Source organism: Lepidochelys kempii, chromosome 11 (assembly GCF_965140285.1).
Source record: "Lepidochelys kempii isolate rLepKem1 chromosome 11, rLepKem1.hap1, whole genome shotgun sequence".
In the NCBI taxonomy this organism is placed as follows: Eukaryota; Metazoa; Chordata; order Testudines; family Cheloniidae; genus Lepidochelys; species Lepidochelys kempii.
Genome location: NC_136390.1, coordinates 32,370,386 through 32,390,225, shown reverse-complemented (window position 1 = coordinate 32,390,225; position 19,840 = coordinate 32,370,386). Strand labels below are relative to the sequence as shown.

Below are 19,840 nucleotides of genomic sequence, written 5' to 3'. Positions count from 1 at the left end.
CAATAGCTTTGGGGTGGGGGTGGGGAGGAGGAGAAGAGTCTAGGTAGCACAGTTCATTAGAGCCATGCTGCCAAGTGAGTTTGGAGTGCTGGGAGGCCAGGTGGAGATTCAGAGTTTCCATAGCTACCCGGGGAGTGGGGGATTTTTTTGGTATGTGTGGGTGCCTGTGTGTTTAAGAAGTTGAACCCCTGGTCTATTCTCTTGCAGGTTATTGGAACTTCCTTTACCCCGAGGAGAGCTTTTCATGCAGGGGACAAGAAGGCCAGTAATTACTTATGTCTGCAAAGTAAGCAATATTCTGACCCTTTGTATAGTATAATAACTGAAACAATTATTTAGACAAGAAACATACTTTTCGGGGATGAATTAGGGCTGTTTGAAGCAATTTGCCTCATGCGACTTCCATGGCAGCTAAGTGCCACCAGCTTTGAAATTATAGCAGTTTTTCCAAATCCCACATTTCCAATAATAACTGCTCCTCTGTTTTCTTCCAGCTCTGGATTCTTCAAGGCTTCTTCAATCATTTGAAACAGCCATTCTCTTCCGACAAACACCGAGTCTGTTGTTATGCTTGGCACTTCAAACAATAGTGGCTTTAGCAAAATGTCTTGAGGCTTATAAGGGACAAAACGTGCTGAGTAGTGGAAAGGGAAAAACGTTTATTAGAAGCAAGTACTGTTATGTAATGAAAACCTATTTATTTGCAGCAGTATTTAAGATGACAATTTCAATAACTTTTGGTGGGTACGTTTACAATTTGAGAGGATTTCTTTTCAGCACTTTTATCATAAAAACAAACAATTACAAATGACTTATTGAACTGTCTATAAATTAGCAGCTTCAGTGTGGATTAAAACCACTTCATGATAAAATGCAAATAATTCTTGCGGTTTTCTTTTTGGACAGGGGTTCAGCCTTTATATTTAAAATGTTGTAGAACTGTGATAATTTGACTTTTAATGAAGAACAATTTTTTTCTATATATTTGAAAATGCATAACAAATTTTTCTAATTGAGGGCCCGGCCCTGTGAAATGTTTTGAGTCAGAGGGAGTTGTGGGTGCTAAGCACTTCACCTGGTTAGGTCCTTAGAAGCAGCAACAACATATATAGAGAAATGTAAAGAAATACTGAGAAGCATGAAAAAGTTTGATTATTTGACTTCCAAAATCAGTCAGCCATGTAAATGAGACATTACTGAACTGATTCTCAGCAGGTGATGAGTTCATACAGCCCTTTTAAAGTCAACAGGAGTTGCAGGTGCTCGACACCTCTGAAAATCTGACATATCTTCTTGTTCTCATTTGTATTCTCAAACAGATAATGCAAGAGCTATAGGGGCTAATGAATCTGGTTTTGATTGGAAAGATTACTTTAACCATGCGAAAATTTTTTTAAAAAAACACAATTATTAAATGATTTCTCAAGAAAAGATTTGTTTCATAACTGTTTTTTCAGCAATTAACTCATGAAGATAAAGTGAATATGAATGAGGGCACCAAAACATCTACACAGCGACTCACTGAAGAGCAATAATATGGAAGTTTGATTGCTTACATTTTTCTGTTTGTAATGGTAATCTGAACAGAAAAAGCAATTGACCAAAATAAAGTTAAGATGAGAAAATAAAAATTGCACACAATCTGCAATGAAAAAAATGCCACTATTTTCCCAAAGGGCATCCCATACTAGATTATTTATGTACCACTACACCAATCCTTAATGAATGAATTACTTTTCTTCCATAAACAAGATTCAGGTGCAAGGATAACCTTGGGATTGCATATAAATCTGTTTTTTAAAATACAGTATCATCCTGGTTATTTGAATGCCATGGAGGATACTGAATAAGTTTATCTGAAGTCTTGCTTAGCTGATCAAAGGAATCTTCAATATAAACATTGGAGGCACATCATTCAGTTATGAATATGCGAGGTTCAGATAATCCAGGTTTTACTGCACATGCATGTTAATTATATAAATATATGTTTATTTTTTAATAAATATTCCGTTTCTGATCTACAGTATGCCATACTAAAAGAAGTGTGAGCAAGCACTTTTTTATGATCAATAATGTCCCAGAACCTGTAATAGAATCTACTAGTGCAGAACTGAATGCCTGCATGGAGACCCTCTGGCTTCAGCTGAACACGTGAGGAGCCCAAGAACCTGTGCTTATATAGGATTACACCTACAAATTCTTTTGCAAAGGCTTTTGCAGCTTTACGATATTACTAAAACAACTACTGTGTATCCATTCTAAAATAACCACAAATGTATAAATACCTTTAATTTCTTGTTGTACTCTTCCTCCGGCAGTGTTATGCCAAGGCAAGCGAATTGAGGTGCGTAATGGAGTATTCCTTTGTCCATCCAAATAGCTCAGATCTTCTAACTTGGTTGAACTTGTTGCTAGGATATTAAGAACTGAAGTTTATTTTTTCATCTGAATAAATAATGACACAAAACTAAACTAAATACTGTATATCAGCATGAATTATTATTAATGATTATATTTATGCTTTCAACATGGAATTCATAGATAAATTTTCCTGCACAGTTACACCCGCAAATTCTAGGTAATATTTTTGATGAGCATGGTCATTTTCCTCTGTAAATGTAAGTCTTTGATAGTAAAAAGATTTTAAATGTCCTACCCACACCATGAACTGTCCATTTAAAAAAAGTCATTTTCATTAGATATGCTTTTATTTATTTTATATTTTTAATAAGAAATATTACCAGAATTTAAAATTATGCTAAAATTCCTAGTGAGAAGCTAAGGAGGGTGAGGGGGTAGAAAGCTTTACATTGAATTTTTATGATAAGCCTGGGCAGTCAGAAATTATTTAGTAAAGCTTCAATACTTCCAAGCAGAAACACAGCAAGGTAGCTAGATGAATCTTCTGCCCCAATGATTTCATTCATAGTTCTGGCAATCCAGATCTTGCAATTAGACAAGCAGACACTGTGTGCACTATTTCACCGCATCCAGAACATTAACAATCACCCCATTAACTATGTGACTCTTCATATTACTTTGCAAAGCTAAATAGATTTCTTAACTATACAAGTTCTTGATTGGAAGAGAAATCTTCTGCAACAGCACGTGATCACACTCTGTATTCATGGGATTAAAATGTACCGATAATTCCACAACGTATTGGCACACTACCAATTCTTCCTAGGACTGAGAAAAGTAATATACAAATATTGTAGTACACTTACTATTGCACATCATTTAAATGGAAACCTTGAACTATTATTGCAGTGGTGGGTTGAAGTCATTCACATTATATGTAGTTTATAGAGTGCTCTGGGATCAAATGCACTGAAGTGGAAGATTACATTTCTTTCCCTACCACCATTTAGGTCTTTTTCCATTTGGCAGGCATTCATTTCCCCTTTCTCCCCCTTGTTTTTCAAACAAAACCAACATTAATATGGCTTCTTCTTTACTTTGTTGTTTGAGACCACTATCAATGATGTCAGTAGAGCTTTAGGAACATACATTGGTAAACTGCTGCTTGCAATATCCGTAGAGAGCTCATAAATGCAACTGATCCTGGGTCCAGCAAAATGATGCATAATTTTTCCCTTTTGTTCTTAAACATTTTATGAAGAGGGACAGAAATAAAAAAAAATGTTAAAGACCCAGAGGACTTACCAAACAGTTATACTGGGGGGCACATTCTGAGCCTAAATCTCTTAGCAGTGTCTTCAAAAGCAACATTTCACATTTGGGTAGATCGTGCAGTCTTTCCCCTCTTGCGCTTCCTCATAAAACAGTAGTGGTGGGCCCTGTGCACAGTCAGATGGTGTAGTTCTGCCACCAGGAGCAGAAGGATATAAAGGAGCTCAGCTCAGGTTTGGGTAGCCCTGAGTAACAGAAGCAAGGCAGGCCGGGAACAGTGGATCAACAGCTACGCAGACTTGTCAGCCATTCCCTCTATGAAGGGGAAAGCGGGAGCTGTTGCAGTAATAGCTGCTCTGCAGTTGGAGCAGGGAAGGATTTCCCAGACCCTTGTAAGCTGACCCTATACAAAGCCTGGTTCTTCACACTTATCCCTTCCAGGCCTCATAAATCAATTGTTTACAAGGACAAGTATTTCTCATAATCTAGATAAAATTCCAAATTATTATTTATAATAGGAACCACTCATCTGCACAAATGATAATTTTCACACATGCACAGCAGTCTCATTCCATATCTCAGTAAAGACTGAACAATGTAGGGCCAGATCCTCCATATCTGGCTAAGCAAACTTTTACTAGTATAGCATATTTACTATGTTACTAAAGAGACAACTGACAATATAAATGAACAGCATATATTTTTCAGAGTGGTAGCCGTGTTAGTCTGTATTAGCAAAAATAACAAGGAGTCCTTTTGGTACCTTAGAGACTAACAAATTTATTTGGGCATAAGCTTTTGTGGGTTAGAACCCACTTCATCAGATGCATCCAAGGACTCCTCGTTATTTTTGCATATATTTTGTGGTTCCTTGGCTCCCATATTTTTAGAATTGTGTTTGGTTTGCTTACCAACTGACCTGTGAAATATTATTCCTGTCATTTTATCATTTAATACTAGTAAAAAAAATTCAGAATCTTACTCTGTCGTAAATGCAGCTTACTAATGTACCGCTTATGGATTAGCGCATCAAAAAATTGTAATAAGGTAACCTTTTTATAATAGTGGTGTTTAAAATCAGAGCATTTTTATTCCTCTTGTGTACAGACAGACAACGTGCTAGAGTTGTGGTTTTATATGGAACATTTTTTCAGAGGTGTCATAGGTTCGCCATCTTAATTACACACTCATAACATGGTGGCCTTCATTTGAGTGTTTCTGGAGCAGAGACTGTGCCTTGCTGTACATGTGGGCAGTGCCTAGTGCATTGTCAGTAACAACATCAACCAATTTAGTCCAGTAACCCAAGTTAACAAAATGTTAACAATGTGCTGTATGCACATTAGTAAACCCAAATTAACAAAAAGGAGGGTTTTTAGCATTACAAAGATCCAAGTCATTAGGTTATTCCCAGTTCAAGCAACTTTTACAAAGCTGTGCTTCATATGTACAGTGAAATAACACATTTACTTCCCTACAGTAACTGTGGTTCTTCGAGATGATGTAATCTGTGAGGATTCCACTGTAAGTACACATCACCTCATATGCACAAGATCAGTTTCTTTCTGCTAGAAGTATCCATCAGGCTTGCCCATGAACCCTGAGTCTCCTCATGCTCTGGCACGAAGGGCAGACCCTTCTTCAGTTCTCTTCAAAGCTTGGGCAGCTAAGGACTGCAAAAAGCAGGGACAGAGGGCAGGTTCTGGGATATGCACTGACTATCACATCTCAAAGAACTACAGATACTGAAGGGTAAATAACCTTATTTTCTTTGAGTAGGTTTCAGTGTGGATTCCACTGTCCGTGACTGGCAGTCAGTCTGGATGGTGGGTATGAGGTGTATCAGCTGTGTTAATCAAACAGAGATTGAAGTGCTGCTCCTCCAAACTTGGTATCTGTCCTAGCTGCCAGGTCAAGTCCGTAATGTTAACGAAGGGTGGCTGCTTTACAAACTTCTGAAACTGGCACATTTCTGAATCAGGCTGATGAGGTCACCTGTGCACCTCAACACTGTGAGATGAGAGAAAACAGAACATGACTGAACTGGTGGATGGTATGCTGGTATTGCAGCTAGGTAGACTTTCAGTCCAAGATGCTTGGGATTAGCCCTTCAACCAGATTCACATTGTTTTGGAGTTGCCCACATATGAAAAACCTTTCCCATTTTGCAGAGTGGAAGCCATCCTTCTCTGCTTAATAATTCCTTGTACTTGTCTGGAGCACTCAGTCAGTGATGGTCATCCAGCCAGCATCCAGGCCAGGCCATCAGATGCAAGAACTGTGGGTCTGGATATAGTATCTGACCCCGACTCTCAGACACTATATCTGTGCAGGCAGGCAGGGAGGCAAATGGGAGGTTGGCTAGACATTACGTAGGCTGACAGCCAGAGTTCTCTCAGCAAATAAGGGGCTAGTATGACAACAATAACTCTGTACCTTCTGATTTGCATATTACCTGAGAATCAGGAGAATCTGTGGGAAGGTGTGGAGGAGGTCTCAAGACCACTGAAAAAGAAAGGTGTCCGGTGAAGATCCTAGTCTCATACCGTCCTAGATCAAAAGGCTTTACATTTGGGGAACAGGCTGGCGGTCGGGATTCCCCATTTCCAGAATACTGGGTCCAGGATGGATTTCTGCCATGACTGCTCATAGTTAGTTACCATGTTCCTGCTCATAAAGTCTGCAAGATCATTTTTGACCCTTGTTAGATGAAAGGCCAGTGTGGTCACAACATGGTGGTGACACCATTCCCTGAACTCTATGACTTCCAGGCAGGTGGGGGACAAACAAACACCTCCTTGTTTATTGACATAATGCACTGCTGACATATTGTCTGTCAGGTTTGTACTACAGTTCCACAGAACAAGAAGGAATGCCTGATGGCTCTCAGGTCTAGGACATTCATGAGCAGCTTTGGATCATCAGAGGACCTGGCATTTGGAGGCAACTCTGATGGGCACCAAAACTGCCCCTTATACATCTGTAATAAGCACTTCTGTCAGGGAAGGGACATGGAGGACACTAGCTTTCTCACATTTAAAGGTTCTAGACATCAGGTAAGTTTTTACCAGACCTGGAGTAGTACTGTGAATTATTTGTTCACACTGTGTTTGGCTAGGCATTACACCAGCTTTAGCCAGTGTTGTTATGGATATAAGTGGGGTCAAGTTGGTACAGGACAACATGTGTCCTAGTAACCCTAGGCACATGCAAATCATTATGGACAGTCTTGTCCGTACAAATGGGACGGTAGGTATCAATCCATCTTCCACCAGCCCCTCTATGCTCATGCTCACCATGAGTCAAGTAGAGCTCCTATGAATTCTATAATCAGGGATGGTATTAGAGATGATTTCTTGTAGTTTGCTAGAAACCTACACTGAAAGAACAGGGAAGTCTACTTGATCTAGGGCTATCTTGGTCTTCCCATGAGATCTGCTCCAGAACAGCCAGTTATCCAGGTACAGGTAGACATGTACTCCCTCTTCCATTTAGGTACACCACAACCACTGCTGTGGATGTGATGAATATTCTCCATGCCGTGGAAAGTCCAAAGGGCAGAACCCAATATTGGTAAACTCTTCTCCTATCAGGAGAGTCCCTCAAAAGGGATGTGGAAAGGGAATGGGATATAGTGAGAATTTGATGGTCTAAGCATCCATTTGTCAGTGGAGATGGCTGACCATGTCTGGAGGAATGAGGCAAGGCAGCTTCTACTACAGGCGCTCATATGACGGATTTTGATACAGCTATTGACTGAGCTATCAAATTTGCTGCTATGTGGATAGAACTGTATGCATGGCTGGAGTTGAAGAGGATTGACATCCTCTATCATATCTCATTTCCTTTTTTGACTGACAGTCCAGCTGCCTGTGGTATGAAGGTGTCTTCTGTCTCTGCTGATGTTGCTGTTGAGTGCAGTACATTTTGCAGTACACTAGAGGTCTGTAGTTTCCCAGGGACTACAGGTTGCCTTAAAGTTCTTGAGAGTGGAAGGCACTTCCTGTTTTCTTACTAAATAATTCTGAACCCTCAAATGGAAAACCTTTGATTGTGGCTTGCACTTGGCAAGGAATGCCCAAGCCGGGAGCCAGAATGCTCTCTTCATGGTCACAGTGGTGGCCATGGGCCTAGCCACACTATCAGCTGTATCCATTGTAGGCACATCTTTGCCACTAGTGTCCTTCTTTTACAATGTCCTTACAGTCTTGTCCAGTCTCATATGGGAGACTGTTGACAAATGGCATCACTCTGCCCCATGTCAGAAAATCATATTTGGCGAGTAGAGCTCGGCAATTAGCCACTCATAGCGGGAGATAGGCAGAGCAGGAAGACTTTCTCCCGAACTGACATTTTGGATCTTCCTCCTTTGGTGCATTCTTGCTAGTGTGTGATTTCTTTTGGATGGCAGAGATTACTAGAGATCTGGAGTTGGAGTGTGAGTAAATGTATTTGAACCTGGAAGGTGACATCTGACCTCTTCTCAATACATTTTGCCAGTGGTGGTATAGTGGCCACAAAGCTCTGGCTGGAACTCGTAATCCCTCATTGATAGGGAGAGGGGCTCTGGCAAGATTCACAGACCACAGAACTTCCAATCATTTGTGAGATTGTTCAGATTTAACGCAAGTCTCGATTTCCAGTGTGTCTGCAATCCATTGCAGGAACTCTTGGAACACACTGAAACCATCCAGAGTCAGGATCGGTGCTGAGGCAATTGCCTTGTCCAGTGATAAGGAGGAGATGTCTTTAGGGGGCAACACTGGGCACTGATAAGTTATGCCTGTGGGTCCCACTCCTCCTGGTATTCTGGTATCTGTGGTCTTGCCAATAATGCTATGGTAGAGGGATATCTTCTCTTTCTAAAAGAGGAGAATGTTTCATCAAGACTTGGGAAGCCTCCAGCAACCCCAGAAGGGGGTAGCATCCTATATTGATACAGATGGTTGACAGGCTCCTGGCTGGGCCGCTGCCAGTCTCGTGGTGGTGGAGTTCAGAAGAATTCCTCTGGTCTTCTGGTGGTACTTGGGGACTATATGGGGAATGACACCCTGATCGATGCTGGTAAGGCGCTGTGCCCCAAGGATGGTGACGAGGAGCATATCTCCTCTATAGGTGATGCTAATGGGTGTGGTTCCCATGGTGCTGGTGTTGGTACCAATGGACACCCTGGTGCTGATGGCAGTTCCACACTTGTACACTCAGTGCAGTTTTCAGTACTGGGTCCAATACCAAAAGAGTCTGCTGCATCAGTTTGCTCTTTTTAACTCATCTTTGGATAATGGAAAAGTCATGCAAATTCATTAGGATTCTTTGTCACTGCACAGTCTAAGACTAAAATTTTCATTCCGCAGGAGGTCTAACTGAGTGAATAGGATGAAGCTAATGAGCAAGCATAGCAGAAAACTGGAAAGTTATGCTCTGTAATCACAGCAGTCTACTGGAAAAAATCTCGACTCCCTCCCTCTGTAGACTTTAACAGAAAGACCCTGCACAATATAATATTCAGAAGTAATGTAATCCTTCACTTAACAGTGGTGCCTTCATTGTTTCAAAATTAATGTACTAATGATTTTCAAGGCATTTTAAATGCTCAGTCAGACTATGCACATCAAGACTGTGCTTTCTGTCAGCTTCAAATGCATTACTGAATTTCACAATACAACTGAATCATTCAATCTAGTTATAATAAATAAGAAAAATATAATCCTAAAAGACAAAAAAACCTCCCATCCAGTACCTTGCTGACAAATTCGGAGTTCTTGATAATGTTCACTATGCCATATACTAGTGTATTTTTCAAATGTCAGTTCCAACTTACTGCACTTTGTTGGATATCCTTTCTGGAATAGGGCCACATTACACTTCCTTTAAAAATCAACTGAAGAATGGATCAGTGTTTTTCCAGTGTTTTTCCAGTGCAGCCCCACTTATTTGCTGCTTCAAATTTAAAAACACAGCAAAACATGATACTCTTATCACAGATTATCACTGTAAATTATTGAGCAATAGAGTGGTGATACTGTTGTATCTTTAAGCTCAGACCAGCACCGCTAATATATTCTGCACCAGAGCACTGTCACTGGAAATCCCAGTGGTTACAGAAGTAACTTCCCACTCACTGCAAAAAATGTTTCCCTAGAGAAAAAGGCTCAGAAAACTTCAGTTAAAACTTTAAACTAAGACCCGCCAATATCAGTCAGCAATTTTTATTTCACATCTCAAACTACAGCTCCTTTTTTTTTTTTTTAAAACTGTGGAATGCTGACTATATTCAACTCCCAGTCAAGCATAATACTTTTCCCCTCCATAAATCATTAACTCCTGGCAAGGCCTGGTTATGTTAGGGGGGCTCCTTCAGTCTACATCTTCTGGATTTTATAAACTTTAATTTTCATTTGTTTTAACTGAGTTTACTGTCATTATATTTGTTTCCCTTGCCAGTTCTGGAAAGTTTGTATCACACTAATTGTCAATGGGTTTACACAGGTATAAGTGAGGGGAAAATATGGCATTGCAACTGGAATTTAGTTAATTCTAGCAACAATACTCGAACCATAACTTAATCTACCTCACCTCTTCCAGAGCTGTATTGAAGGTGCATTGCCAACAGACAGTAGTTAAAAAAAACACTGAAGTAAACCCCCCCACCAGAAACAATTTAAAATAGTAATGGTACATTTACAAACCCAGTAAATAAGTGCATATCCGGATTAAAAAGCCCACAGAGTAGAAGAAAAACATATTCCTATGGATGGCACTATATACTATAAGTGTCTCAACAATAACATCCATGTTCAAACTTGAAAACAATTTAAAGTAATAAACATGTATTCAATTCACTGCAGAGTAATTGCCTTTTTCCTACAAAGAAATATCTTACTAGCAATGTTGTAACTTTAATACAAAACCTCATTTTGTACAATTAGATCACGAAAAATTCCTCCTCCTCTAGTTCAGTGCTTCCTTACCTGCAACAGAGTTGGGACGAGGCATTATTAAAGAGCTAGAACTTGGTGTATAGGAAACAGGCCCATCTCCAGTACACACTTCCACTTTAGACAAACTCTCTGCAGACCCAACTGTCTCCTCTTCTGCAACCGGTGAACAATTATCTGCCCTTCGATCATGAATAATTCCTTGATGTACACCAGCCCTGAGACTCCCATCCTTACTCCATTCCAAACTGGATCCGCTGCGATCATCATTTTCAGATGAACTTGTTATGGTTGCTGAAGAAACAAAAATCCTAAAAACTTAGGGAGGATGAAGTACCACAATGGCACTTCAGTGGCATGACACATTTACTATTCAAATGGCATTTTAGTTTACACAGGTAACATCCAAGTAAATTCCATACAATGTATTCTGTTCAATTAGAAGAATGCTCCTTGTCCATGAAAACAAACTGCTCAATTCCTCCTACAGGGGGCTGTAATATTTTGGTCTAATTTTGGTTGCTGGGTTTAGAGTGCTGAATGGTGTCGGCGGCCTGTGATACACAGGAAGTCAGGATAATCTGGTGGTCTCTTCTGGTCTTAAACTCTATGGCTACAGGAAAAGAGAAAGTCTGATAAAACAGATAATGAAAAGGCAGTTTGGAAACTCCTTTAAATCCATGTAATGTGTGGGAGATAATTTATCCAGTTCTTTTCAATGAGGGAACAAACTACCCTTTAAAGAATAAATCTCAAATTCCTTTGAAAATTAAATTTAATAATGTAACAAACTACTACAAGTATTTTTATAAACAAGAAATTTTGATCAACTAATAAAATCTAATAGAAAAACATAAAACAATAAAGCATTTTAAAAGTAAGAATCAAGAATTTAAATAAATTCTTGATAAGTCACTTTTCCAAATATATACTTTTTACAAAAGGGTCACTTTTCAACTCCAGAGTAGGCTGGGACAGTTCTACCAAAGTCACCATTCTGTACTTTCTGAATAACAGTGAAACTTTAGGACAGGACAGATTCCTGACCTGCTTTCTGTAAATCCAAGATGGAAAGCTAAAATGCTGACCTAGCTAAGTGTGCCAAAATATTCAGACAGTTCCTCCCACATTTGTTTCCATATGTCTCTTTGCAAAATAATAAGTTTTTGAGAATACCATGCGAATTTAGGTATATATACAACTTTCCTAGGCATGCTGCAATCTATAGCAAAGCACACATAAAACTGCATGCTGGGGATTTAGCATAGCTCTTTCACAGTCTAACAACACAGAATATGTCATAGTGAAGTATGTGTGAAATCAAAATGAAAAGGGACAATCCTTATGTTAGAGTTAGAGGAAATTCAGAATAATTATGCTCTAGCTCCTGTCCTTTGCTTCTAGATTAGTGTGGGGGGCTCTCTTTCCAGCTCTATCAGCTGTGGTTCTCATTTTGCCTTTGATAATCTGGATACCTCCAAAGCCCTTAAAAAACTCTGGCCTAACGCTTTTTATTCTTCCTCACCCATTGCACTAATACTTCCAATTTTCAGTATTTATACATTTATGAACAAACAAAAAGGATGACAAAAAGATATCTCATATTCTGAGATTTATTGTTGTTGGGTAGGAATTTGGGGGCAGGGAGAATAGAGCAGTATTCCTATTTTAAAAAGGTCGTTTTGACTCCTAACCTTTTTTTTTTTTTTTAAACAGAAAAACATTAGAGCTGAATTACAAACGAAGTATATTTCATTTTCTTTAGTTTTTACTGTCCCTCGTCTAGCAAAATATTTCAGCACATGTTGAAGTTTAAACCTGTGAGTAGCCCTGTTGACTTAAGTGGGGCTACTCGCATGCTTAAAGTTAAAAATATGCTTAAGTACATAAGGGCCTAAACTGACAGCAGAGAGGAGTTCTCCAACCTCCATCTCTAATAACATAATCTTCACATTAGGTTAGCATTTCAATCTAAAGTGCTGTAAAGCAAAAAGAAAAATCTTAAAATATCAATTTGATACGGTAATTCGTTAAGCAAAAGAAAAAACTAATTATGACACGTTGGTCCTCTAGTGCAGGGGTCAGCAACATTTCAGAAGTGGCGTGCCGAGTCTCCATTTATTCACTCTAATTTAAGGTTTCACGTGCCAGTAATACATTTTAATGTTTTTAGAAGGTCTCTTTCTATAAATCTATAATATATAACTAAACTATTGTTTGTGTAAAGTAAATAAGGTTTTTAAATGTTTAAGAAGCTTCATTTAAAAATTAAATTAAAATGCAGAGCCCCCCGGACCAGCGGCCAGGACCCGGGCAGTGTAAGTGCCACTGAAAATCAACTCACATGCCACCTTTGGCGCACGTGTCATAGGTTGCCTACCCCTGCTCTAGTGCTTAAGCACTCGGTCTTGCTGCAAGCAGGTTCATAATCTGAGTGATATGTAGGATTTTGGACCAGATGTAAGATTGGTACAACACTTGGTGTATTCTGGCACACGTAGCGTGGCCAACATTGTAGCTTCCAAACTTGGGTCAACAGAAAGCAGATTAAGAATCTATCCCGGGGTGGGCAAACTTTTTGGCCTGAGGGCCACATCTGGGTACGGAAATTGTATGACGGGCCATGAATGTTCATGAAATTGGAGGTTGGGGTGCGGGAGGGGGTGAGGGCTCCGGCTGGAGGCCAGAAATGAGAAGTTCAGGGTGTGGGAGGGGGCTCCAGGCTGGTGCAGGGGGTTGGGGAGTGAGGGCTCCAGCTGGGGGTGTGGGCTCTGGGTGCAGGAGGGCAGGAACGAGGGGTTCGGAGGGTGGAAGGGGTTCGGACGGCGGCCAATGGGAGCTGCAGGGGCGGCGCTTAGGGAGAGGGCAGTGTACAGATCCCGCTGTCTGCCCCTACGCGTAGGAGCCGGAGAGGGGGACATGCTGCTGTTTCCGGGAGCCACGCAGAGCCACAGCACACATGGAGAGGGGCAAGCCCTGGACCCCACTCCCCGGCAGGAGCTTGAGGGCCAGATTAAAAAGTCTGAAGGAGCGGATGCGGCGGGCCGTAGTTTGCCCACCCCGATCTATCCTATCCTAAGGCACCTCTGCTTATCAGAGATTACAGAATGAGTGACAACAACAAAAACAAAAAACCCAAACAGTAATAACATAATCTGCTCCCATTCACAGAAGACAAGGTGTTTAATACAGTGGTTTTGATGTATACCAAACTTTAAAATTTGAAATATATCTTTCCCATGGCTAGCTTTGTAACAATTCCACAGATTATAACTTTGCTGTCTACAAACATACAATAGCAAACTGCACCACCCACTTCCTTTTCTAATCAATTTTTGTTCAGTAAACAAGCCACCTGACAATCCACTACAAGTATGAAAAAAACAGCTGCTGTTTCAATATGCTTATTATGAAGTAACAATGAAGGCTCTCAACTCAAGATATCAGAAGGAATATTTCCCTAATCATCTTTTTAAAATCCTGGTGTAAAGAATGTTGATGTATCTGTAAATGAAATTTAGATTAAAACATCCCAAAATATTTGGCTTACCAATTTCAGAAACATTTCAATCTGTACAGAATGCATTTAACACCAAGGATTAATTATAATTTTGTGCTGTTTTTTCAATTAAAGCAATGCAAAACAGGAAAGCAACAACAAATAATTTCCCATACAAAATAGACTTTTATGGCATGAAGGTATACCATAGACCAGTGATCACCAACCAGTAAATCGCGATCAACTGGTCGATCCTGGAGCCTCTGACAGTCGATCGTGATCTCCAGCTGCTAAAAGTCCATCTCTGCACACTGCTCCTGCCTTCAAGCACCACCCCCACAGCTCCCATTGGCTGGGAACAGGGGACTGCGGCCAATGGGAACTGCGGGGGCAGTGCTTGCAGGAGTCACATGCTCCCCACCCCAGGGGCTGCTGTGGCATGCTGGCAACTTTAGGGAGCAACATGGGGCTGGGGCAGACAGGGAGCCTGCCTTAGCCCCGCTCTACTGCCAACTGGGAGCTGCCCAAGGTAAGCACGCACCCCAACCCCCAGACTTGAGCCCCCTCCCAGAGCCAGCACCCCATACTTTCTCCAGCACCCCAACACACTGCCCCAGCCTGGAGACCACTCCTGCACCCAAACTCCCTCCCAGAGCCCGCAACCATCTCGTAAGGTAGATTCGCCATTTCTCTGATCATTCTAGTCGCCCTTCTCTGCACTTGTTCCAGCTTGAATTCCTCTCTCTTAAACATGGGAGATTGGAATTGCACATAATAATAAGGTCTCACCAGTGCCTTGCATAATGGTAATATTTCCCCTATCTCTACTGGAAATACCTCACCCAATGTGTCCTAGGATTGCATTAGCCTTTTGCAGTCACATCACATTGGCAACTTCTGTGACAAATCCTGCATCTTGGCGGGGGTTAGACAAGATGACCCTTGCAGTACTTTTTAACTCTTGAGTTCTATGATTCTATGTGATTAACCAAGGTTTTTCTCCTCATCTGTCTCTTCCAACTGACAGATTCCCCAGCTTGTACCAAAAATTCTTGTTGAGAGTCCCTAAGTGGATGACCATGCATTTCGCACTATTAAATTTCATCCCATTTCTATTTACTCCTGGGGGAATTCTGCACCATTGCACATCTCAAGAATTCATGCGTCCCACAGATTTTTTTTCATCTAGTCTCTGCATCCTCCATTGGGGATAAATGAGATTAAAGAGTCAGATTTAAGCATCAGTGTAAGACTAAAACTGGCACTGTCTCCCCTCATCCAAGAGAGTGGGAGGTAACAGCAGGTAAGAGAGAGGTGATTCCTCAGAATAAGTAACCCAGGAGGCTCACAGAGCCTCTATGGACTGAGCAACTACAGAAGCAAGTGCACTTAGGTCAATCTCAAAGGGCTTGTCTACACAGTGTGTTGGTGCACATCAGCTGGGGTGTAAATTCTAGTGTACACCAATACGTCATGCACTGTCTGTATGGACACTGCTGGCATACAGTAAAAGTTTCCTAGTGCACACTGATGTAGTCAAGCAGTACTGCATGCAACACGCTGGTGTGCACTAATGCGCTGTGCAGACAAGCCCTAAGATTATGTACAGGTGTGCTGATTACCAAACTAAGCTACTAGCTTATTCACCCATGCATTTGGGGGCTTATAAAGTTTGTTATTTCAGCCATGTTTATAAAATCAACACATTTAAAAATAATTAGTTCTGCTTTAGATAAAAATATTAGATGATGTTCACAATTCATGCTGTGTATAAAGTAAATCAGTCTCTCTAGAGGTGATAATTAAGTCAACACAGCTAAGTTGACCTAACTACATCGCACAGGGGGTGAAACTCTTCCCAGCCCTGAGAGATGGAGCTAGGTTGTCCTAAGTTTCAGGTGTTAACCAGGCTTGAGTATTACATTTAAAGGAATTTATAAGTGACATTTTAAAAAAGGACCTTATTTAAAGAAATACCAACAATTTGGCATAATAATTATGGACTGTCAAGGCTAAGGCTTTTAAAAAGCATTCAGTAATCCTCATCACATTTCTGTATGACACAGTTACTGCATTTTTATTCTTGAGTCTGAACAACTTGGCCCTTTCTGAAATATTATAAATGAAGACTCCCCTTGGATTCAAAAAATAACGCCAGTGAAGAGTTCCACTCAAGCCTTCCATACTGAAAGGATAGCATTTTTCCAGGAAAGCTTATGTTTTGGCAAGTAGCCCAGGCTTTTCTCCTATTTAGCTCACTGCTAAAGATGAAAACCTGCCTCCACCTCCATTATGTCAAACTCAATGGAAGCAGAGACGATGTCAGTAAAGCATTAGAAGACTAAAAGAAGCCTGAGCTAGCAGTAGGGGAGGGGAGGGAAGCTTTCCCATCAAAGGGCCTGCTGGTCCAGAATAACCAAGTGGGAATGGAAATACAATGGAAGCCTTCTTAAGTAGCATGGAAGAACAAGCTATTTTCATGGTTGGGTGAACTGTGCCGAAAACCTTACAAAAGATATACTTGCTAAACTCTATTCAAAATGCACATTTAATGCTATTAACAAATCTGAATGCACAACTATACATATTTTTTATACAAAACTAAAATAAAGTTTATTTATAAGAGGTGTATCCCCCCTCCCCCTTCACTTCTGGAAAATACCCCTCCACACAGATTCATAGGCTGGTAACAGTGACTAAGAATTTTTTAGAGCAGTAATTTATACTCCCGATTTTTCTGCCTATCTCATCTATGGAGCAGGTCTGGGCCACACAGACCTTAAACAGTCTCCAAATGTATTCCCAAGGAATTTGTTTTCCATGGATTTGGGAGAAGATGTGAGAGATGGAAGGCTATATTTTAAATCAATCATTAAGCTCAGTAGAATATGTCCATCATGAACTATAGCAAATCATTTTTATGAGGGTCTCAGGGTCAGAAACCACACACACACACAATTTCAAGACACTATACAATACTGCCCTTCCTATGTCTGCTCCAGTTTCCTTCTGCACTCCTTCCAACCGGATCATTCCTAGTCTCTTTTCATGCTGCCACTAAATTCAAACACTGCTTTTCCCCTCCACCACCACCCCTCAAACCCATATTCAATTATTCAACAAGACCCCTCATCACTGGAGCGAACTAAAAACTACCTAGTTTGAGTTAATGTTTATATTATACACAACATTGAGCACATATTGTATTGTAAGTGCTCAACGATATAAAAATAAAGCTGCATACATATAGTATGCACATAGACTACTACTGGATTGCAGAGCTGTATATACGAAATACTGCAAGACTTACAAGCAAGAAAGGAGAACCCCATTTTTCCAGCAAATAACTGTAAAGCCACAACAATAAACAGAAAAAAAAATGATGTAGGTTAGGGTATAATTAAGATAATTTTGACAGTATAAATTTTAATTATAGTGGAGTCCATAAGAGACTTAAAGAGAACTCTATAATGCCTCTTTAAAACGTTTATAGGAAGTGGTGTCAAAACTTCCATTTGAGTGTGTTCCCTAACCCGATGAAGAAGAGACAATTGCTTTAATGAAATGAGTTATAACTGGAAGAGGCTCCTTTTAAAAGAAAGGAAATTATGCCAAGGTATGAAACGTGAGTTGAGAGGGGGAAACCCCATCTCACTTGCCAGAGTGAGCAGTTGTCTGGTTTTCTAAAATCTAGACTTTTTGGTTATTTCCAAGGTGGGGAAGTAAGAGCTCATGCCGGCACAAAATTAGGATAATTTAAGTCCATTGTTAGGGCCAAATTTTGCCCTCAAATGAATGTCACTTATTAACTTAAATAGCTCTTAAATTATTAGTAAATTAATATGGCGCATAGCCCTTAAACAATTGGCAAAATCAATTTTTTTTCAATAAAATACATCTAAAATGTTGAGCATTCAGTGAGCAGCGCAATCATTTATTTAAAAACCCTGGACAAGTGAAAATTTCAAATAAAAATGACTAACTTTTTAACAACTGGATATAGTTATTTACCACTATCTTACAGAAGCTATAAAAATTTTCAGACTTTGGCAAGGAGTATCTACCAGAAGAGCCCAAGACTTGATCTACACTTAACAGTTTTACCCGTCAAGCTTTTTCAAGTTGGAAGCGTGGGGTTTTTTGTTTTTAAACCAAAATAGTTACACCAGCATAAAGATGCCTAATACTGGTGTAGCTTACATCATTTCCTGAATTAGTTATATTGCTATAAGCACTTTTATATTGACAAAACTTTTATATTGACCCTCAGCTCTGCTAATGACTTGATGTATGACCTTAGGCTAGTGACAACCTCTCTGACTCAGTTTAACAGATAGGTAACAGGGTAAAGTACTTACCTACTTTACCTCACAGGCATATCCTAAAGCTTAATCAATTAAACTTCTGGCTAACAGTGACCTCTACTAACATGTTAGAGTTTTCAGTTGTGAAACGAGTTCATATAATTTTCTAAAGAGAAAAGTAAAAAACATCCACTTAATGTTTACAATAAGTAATATTTAAGAGTCACAATGGAGTTTCCCTCTTATCAGCTGCAGATGCTGGGTTTTGAGAAATTGTGAGCCCCAAGATTTATTTTAAAATTGACCTATCTCCAAGGTAGAAGAAGCCACAATGCTAAACAAGTCAGAGAAAGGGAGAATACAATTATTAATGTATTCTTTTCCTTCTTCTAACTTACGTGACAGCAAATAGAAAAAAGAAAAGGAGTACTTGTGGCACCTTAGAGACTAACAAATTTATTAGAGCATAAGCTTTCGTGAGCTACAGCTTACTAGCTCACAAAAGCTTATGCTCTAATAAATTTGTTAGTCTCTAAGGTGCCACAAGTACTCCTTTTCTTTTTACGGATACATACTAACACGGCTGCTATTCTGAAACCAGCAAATAGAAAATCTCTCTTCCAAGATATGGATGTCACTTGACACATGATAAGGGACTGGAGGACAATTTTGTTAACTATCTTACGACAACATGTTCTCAGGAAGACTATCTGTTTCTGAGATAACCACACTAAAATAGATTACTAAGGCATGATTACTAAGTTTTATTCCTCCATTTTGCAATGAAATGCTAAAATAGCTGAACGGTCAAACTGCAAAGTGAAATGTGCTATAGAAGAGCGTATTATCATCACCATCACTAGATCCCAGAGTGGAAATCAGCAAAAACTTCATAATGGTAGAAAGAGGGAATGCATTTATCTGAAATTCTTTCCATCAGCAAAAGATGGTGAATGTAGCCCTCTTTACTACACTGCATGTCACTGACTTTCTGACTAACTGTAGATCTTGTAATACTTACGTTATTTGCTTGAACTGATAGGACTCAGAGGCCTCTTCAATACATTTTTTCAAAATTTCTTATACACCTTAGCATTAGTCTCCTCCATATAGTTAAAAACTTATCTGGCTTACCCAGTTGACTGGGTTAAGAGGACAGGCATCCATTCATCCTCTGGAATCTTATGGATCCCACACAGTCTCTCAAAGGTGGATAGGAACTGCTCAATGCAGTCAGTCTCTTGATAAATTGAGCAGGCTTTTTCCCACTCCCTGCTGTTGAGAGGGGATGTACTCACAGTCTGAGGCTGCTTCTTTTGTTGCTTCATGGCATGCACTTTGTTCTCGGCTACTAGCTGCTCCATGTGTCTTTCGTGGGCTTCCATATCAATTTCAGCGTCAGCTTTGCGTCTTTGGTAGGCTCTCTCCTCAGCTTCCTCCATTTCTTGTGTGTCTTTGATCCAGAG

At 40.0% G+C, this 19,840-nt stretch overlaps 1 protein-coding gene across 12 annotated transcripts in view; it reads right to left on the bottom strand.

The window, feature by feature from the left end:
- Positions 1-19,840, bottom strand: part of TANC1 (tetratricopeptide repeat, ankyrin repeat and coiled-coil containing 1) — a 216,265-nt gene that overhangs the window by 72,863 nt on the left and 123,562 nt on the right. For 11 of the 12 annotated variants that reach the window (XM_073305546.2, XM_073305545.2, XM_073305550.2 and 8 more), the window contains 3 exons: positions 10,605-10,865; positions 2,286-2,411; positions 353-634 (listed from right to left, as the gene is read on the bottom strand). In XM_073305546.2, coding sequence (XP_073161647.1) covers positions 353-634; positions 2,286-2,411; positions 10,605-10,865 — 669 coding nt within the window. The remainder of the gene's footprint in view (positions 1-352; positions 635-2,285; positions 2,412-10,604; positions 10,866-19,840) is intronic. The other variant, XM_073305549.1, reaches the window with a different exon arrangement.